The 5722-nt window shown below is 44.3% G+C and overlaps 1 protein-coding gene across 1 annotated transcript; it reads right to left on the bottom strand.

The window, feature by feature from the left end:
* Positions 1-1084: 1084 nt before the first annotated feature.
* LOC134349955 (sin3 histone deacetylase corepressor complex component SDS3-like) lies at positions 1085-4128 on the bottom strand. Its single transcript, XM_063054908.1, has 2 exons — positions 4080-4128; positions 1085-2001 (listed from the first exon to the last, which is right to left on the bottom strand). Exons 1-2 carry the CDS (start codon positions 4126-4128, stop codon positions 1085-1087), a joined length of 966 nt encoding a protein of 321 aa, XP_062910978.1.
* Between the last annotated feature and the right edge of the window lie 1594 nt (positions 4129-5722).

Genomic DNA, 5722 nt, shown 5'->3' with positions numbered 1-5722 from the left:
CGATAGCAGGCGGCAAAAGGGAGAAACTCCCTGCCATAAACCTCCAGGCACCGTCAACTTGCCGATACCTTGAAAGCACCCGACCACAGCTGACACTGAGTCCATCCATCCAAAAACTCAGAGCTTCCGACCGGCCATCCGATACAGCCTCCCGAGCGCCATCCTCTGCCAAGCACCTTCGACCTCTCCCTGGCCGATGAAACACGCAAAGCCGAGGATTTTGAGGCCTTCAGCTCCGGAGATTCCGGTTACCACACAGTAGTAGAGGCAGTGAAGCAGGCATTTCAGAAATTTTCCAGATGTTCCTCCGTGCTCTCACATCTATCTCCATCAAATCAGGATTGTGCACGGTCCCCTACTTGACAGATAACAGATATCATCACCGAAGTGGCCGCGCGCACTGTCTTTGCACCACCATCTTCTCCCCCCTCCCAGGAGATTTCCATTTTTTTGTATTTGAAGTTGTACTATGAGTTCCCATTGGAGACTGTATGTTCCTCTCAAAAATCCAACATTCCAGCATTTCCTCCACACTGCCTCTGAGTTTCTATTGTGTATGTGGCCTGGTTACACGACAATGCTATTAATAAAAACGTCGGCGACGTGAGCCAAGTTTCATGGTTCTTTACTGGCCGAATCCGAACTCGGCACACCCGTACAGATCAATGCGCACCTAATAGCACATTCAATGACGTGTTACTAAAACATAAAGTAGTCCCTTATTATACTGTAGGTTATATGGTACACTCCTACTCTTTTATTTCAATAGAGTATCAACTGTGTTTTTTACTGGGGCACTATGCTAAACAAATATGTTTACCCTTAACATACAAATGCCTACCATTTGTTTACTTAGTAACTTAATAATATCAAATTATAACAAGTTTTTTTTTTAACTTTTGGTCTAAGATCCATTTATAACTGAAGTCTCTGGGGGGGGGGAGGGGTTCTTCTCTGCCTCTCCGGGTAATGTCTGTCAATAAACTTGTTTGTTTTAATACAGATTTCCATATAAAAATCATGAAAAGTTGACCTCTGAGCATAGGGAGTTAAGAAGATGTGCATCTTCAACTTGCTAAGAGTTCTAGACAGCAGATCGCCTCTGTATAATGAAGACTCCTCTATGCAGCTGTCCTAGATATATACACATCTTTGTGCTATCACTTGTCTTCCTCACCCATATCTCATTTGTTCCAACTGAGCTAATTACACTGCCAATCTTGGTATTCTCCTTAGATTCCAAATAGATAGCCTGACCTTTATGATACCATCTCTTATCATAATATAACTTTCCATCTTCTATTCGTGCTTCATATCTTTGTGCTGGTGATTCAGCAGGTGTGCTGGGAAGATGCTCAGGAGAAGACAGAGATGCTGGTCTTTTTGGAGACTTAAGCTTATTGAGAGTTTGCAGATCTTCCATTATCTGTTCTTCTGTTAACAAGTAATTTAACTGCGCAGGTGCAGATTTTCGTCTTTTGTCTGTAATTGGAGCAGAGTCATTAGGTCTCCCCCTTAGTTTCCTAGTCATTATTGGCTTTACCTCCATAGAATCTCCTGTGAGTTCCATTGTTAGCCTCTCATTCTCAATCATCTTTTTCTTTTCTTCTAACTCAATCTTTTTATCTTCAAATTCGTTCACTGCAGTTTCCTTTTCTTTAATATAATTCTTTTCCAATTTTTCTGTCTCCAGTTGCAGAAAAAGCTCTGCATTTCGTATTCTTTCCTTGTATTGTTGATCTAGTTTCTTCATCCTTTTCTGATACTCCTGCAAAGTGCCTTCCTGTAACTGCTGTAGCTGTCTTTTGAGAGATGTCAATTTCTCCTGGTATATCTGCTCTTTTACTTCCAGGTAGTCTTCATCATCCTGCTTATTGGCAATATCTGTCTCCCTTGCGTCCTCTGTATCTTCATTCAAGTCGCAGCCATGGATACTGCATTCACCCTCATTGTCAACGCTGTCTAGCTCCTCCTCGCCATTATAATAATTGACAATGGGTGAGAGAAGAGCTGTGGACATTTTCCCCGCCGAGCTGCCCTCCTTTGTTGACACATCTAGTGCCTTGATGGTGTGCCAATCCAGCTGGATTTTCCTGAGCTATTCATGTCCCAGCAATGGTGGTCCTCCATTTTTCAGTACATAGAGGTTCACCTGCTGTGTTTTGTCTCCGTCAGTCACTGTCACTTTAATTTTACCTTTGGGATGCACTTTCTGTCCTGTGTAAGTCTTTAGCAGTAGTTTAGTTCATTTCAGAGGTATGTGAGAAAACAGTCATTTGTAGTCATGTACAGAGATCACTGTTAAAGCTGAGCCTGTGTCCAACTCCATTTTCAGTCTCGTGCCTGCCACTTGTCGAGTGATCCTTATTACTCTTCAATTATCTGTCTCTTTCACACTGTGAAGTTGCAGACAAGACAACTCACTTTTGCCTGAGTCGTTTTCATCAGAACTGCTTTCTTCCATTTTGTGTACATTGTTGTGTTTTCCCTTCTGGGGTTCAATCATCTGTTTGAACTTCTTCCATCTGGCAGACATTATAAGATTTTCTATGCCCGCACTTCTAGACTGAAAAATAGCTTTTTCCCCAGAGCTATAGTTGCTCTGAACCGATCGATCAAGCATCATCCATAAATTGTTACATTGCTACTTTAATACTGGTTTTGTGGCTGTCAGGCATCTGAGTTGCACTTTTGTACTGCTGGACGTTGCTTGTACTGGCTGGTTACTTGATTTTATTTATTGTTTATTTTATTTGTTGTTTTATAGCATTGAGTACGAGAGTTGAAAACTCATTTTTGCTGTATTGGTGCATGACAAATTGTACTATGCAATGACAATAAAGACATTTCATTTCATTTCATTTCTTGTTTCTCTGTATTTTGTCCTTTTTCTGTTGTTTACTAGCTTTGCATACTCTGCCAATGTGGCCCTGTTTGCCACAGTTTCTACATTCTTTGTCTTTAAACTAACAGTCATCAGGGTCATGCAACATGTTCCCACAACGGTAACATTTCTTCCCTCCATTTCTGTTCAGTGACATTTTATTCGCAGCATATTCCAGAGATTTTTGTTGTATCTCTGAAGCACCCAGTGATGCTATTTCCATTGATACTGCAATGTTCAGCGCCTTCTCTAATGTGAGGTCTTTTTCACACAAGAGCTTCTTCTGTGTGGTTTCACAGTGCATGTCACACACTAACCTGTCCCTCAATGCGTCTAATAGACCTGCTCCAAATTGACAATGTTCTGATAATTTGCGCAGTTCAGCACAATATTCAGAAATGCTTTCATTTTTGCTCTGATTCTGTCTGTGAAATCTAAATCTTTCAGCAATGACCGGTGGTTTGGGGTTTAAATGCTGTTGGAGACTATTTACTATTAGCTTGAATAAATACTATTTGCGTGAATTTTTTGTCAGCTAGCTTTTCAGGGGTTTCCCTCCCTGTTCAGGCGACCTGCACAATTCGGTTAGAAGAAGAGGATCGGACCCAAATGCAAGACACAGATATTGAAGTACAAGGAACAGGACTTGACTAGAGTATGGACATGACAGGATACAGACAAGGAGCAGGGATAAGAATGCAGTCTTGGGCTAGGACATGGACAAGACAGGGAACTTGGACAGGGAACTATGCATTAGGAGCCTGGGCTTGGGCTCCGAGCCAGAAACTGGACAAGGACCCAGAACCTGGGTCTTGCCTCGGGCTCAGGCCCCAGAACCAGGCAAGGACATGACATGACTACACGACAGGATGTGGCTGGGGTCTAGAGGCTTGAGGCTGGGGTCTTGGTCTTGAGCTTGGAGACTGGCTGGGGTCTTGAGGCTTGAGCTTGGAGACAGGCTGGGGTCTTGAGGCTTGAGCTTGGAGACAGGCTGGGGTCTTGAGGCTTGAACTTGGAGACTGGCTGGGGTCTTGAGGCTTGAGCTTGGAGACAGGCTGGGGTTTTGAGGTTTGAGCTTGGAGACAGGCTGGGGTCTTGAGGCTTGAGCTTGGAGACAGGCTGGGGTTTTGAGGTTTGAGCTTGGAGACAGGCTGGGGTCTTGAGGCTTGAGCTTGGAGACAGGCTGGGGACTTGAGGCTTGAGCTTGGAGAAAGGCTGGGGTCTTGAAGGCCAGACGAGGACATGACGGGGTAAGGGCACTTCAAGGCAACTCCTGGGCAGGACGCTGGACTCTTACCCGACGGAGGCAATGGACAGGGAGGGACAGAACCAACCACAGGGTAACGGCAAACGGCCTGGCTTACCCGATGGAGGCAAGGGACAGGAAGGGACAGAACCAACCGCAAGTTAACAGCAATTGGCCTGGCTTACCCGATGGAGGCAAGGGACAGGAAGGGACAGAACCAACCGCAAGTTAACAGCAATTGGCCTGGCTTACCCGACGGAGGCAAGGGACAGGAAGGGAGCTAGGTTCGGGGTGGCTCCAAGACTCGTGGCGGCCAGTAGCCTCAGCAGGCTACGGAACAGCCAAATCCATATCTCAAAGACTGCACTAGCCTTCCACCGGTGGGTTGATCCAAGGCGAGACTGACAAGGTGCAAGCGAGGGTCACAGGCGAGACAAGGCTTCAGACAAGACAAGGCGAAGCGAGGCGAGGTGAGGCGAGGCGAGGCAACAGAAGGAAGGGAAGGGATTCAGACAGGATGTTTGGACAGGAACAATCCAGCAACCAAGCCCTGGTCTCTGGAGGTGTTTATGAGTCTGCCCAAACTCGAATCATGTGCCTCAATTAGAGTGCTCAACAGAAATGGGGTAAACAGGAAAACCTGGAACAAGGGTCAATGGACCAGACCGTGAACCGGAATGCGGACTTCACAGACCGGACCATGACACAGTTAGATTATTCAGATCTAACAAATATGGATGGTAGGGGAAAGGCATCTGGGGAACAACAGATAAATACATTTACAAATAAAAGAAAAGCATCTTAAATTGTTATGGTATGTAAAGCATAATATGTATGAGCGTAGTATTATTTCATGCCAAAGAGCCACATTACCCAGAAACCCACCCATTTAACACTAGCCTAATCATAGCATGATTTTTACAATGACCAATTAATATGTTTAGAGTGTGGGAGGAAACTGAAGCACCCAGAGAAATCCCACGTGGTTCACAGGGGAGAATATGCAAACACCTTACAGACAAGGCCAGAATTGAACTCTGAACGTTCCGAGCTGTGAGAGCGTTGCACTAACCGCTAAGCTACCGTGGTGCCATGGCATCATGTCGGTACACAGTTACGTCATGCTTGTGTACCAGTTAGACCAGCACAGGTTCTAGGTGACAAAAGAAAGATAATGTGATTAGACTCTGAGCAGGATACATAGCATCAGACATGACTGCAAGTTGTTGTTCATTTCAATTGCTTGCATGATTTCTTTTTCTTTCTCTTGCACATCAAGTGTTGGTCTTCATTCTTTTTTTTAATTGGGTTCTTTCAGATTTCTTGCTTTGTGGCTACCTGTAAGCGAGCAAGTCTCAGGTTGTATAATTCTTTGATGATAAATAAATCTTGAATCTTGATGGCAAAATGTGAACACTCACCCCTTACCATTGTTCAGTTATTTAAGTAGGGAAACTGCCTGAAGTTAGGTTTTAAAAAAATGTGGATTTCTATTTAGAACTGGGAAGACCAATGAGGAAAGTAACCTAAGTGTTCAAATCTTTAAAAGAATGAGCAGTGAATATTCTTTCTGCTACCTTATTGAATAACTG

This window comes from Mobula hypostoma, chromosome 7 (assembly GCF_963921235.1).
Source record: "Mobula hypostoma chromosome 7, sMobHyp1.1, whole genome shotgun sequence".
Classification (NCBI taxonomy): Eukaryota; Metazoa; Chordata; class Chondrichthyes; order Myliobatiformes; family Myliobatidae; genus Mobula; species Mobula hypostoma.
The sequence above is the reverse complement of the archived record's forward strand: the minus strand, read 5'-3'. Positions and strand labels throughout refer to the sequence as shown.

Coding starts and splice junctions, on each gene's coding strand:
- LOC134349955 (XM_063054908.1), bottom strand. CDS start 4,128: ATGTCCTCGTCTGGCCTTCAAGACCCCAGCCTTTCTCCAAGCTCAAGC. Junction 2,002..4,079: donor CCTTTCTCCAAGCTCAAGCC/TCAAGTCCCCAG, acceptor CAGCTCTTCTCT/CACCCATTGTCAATTATTAT.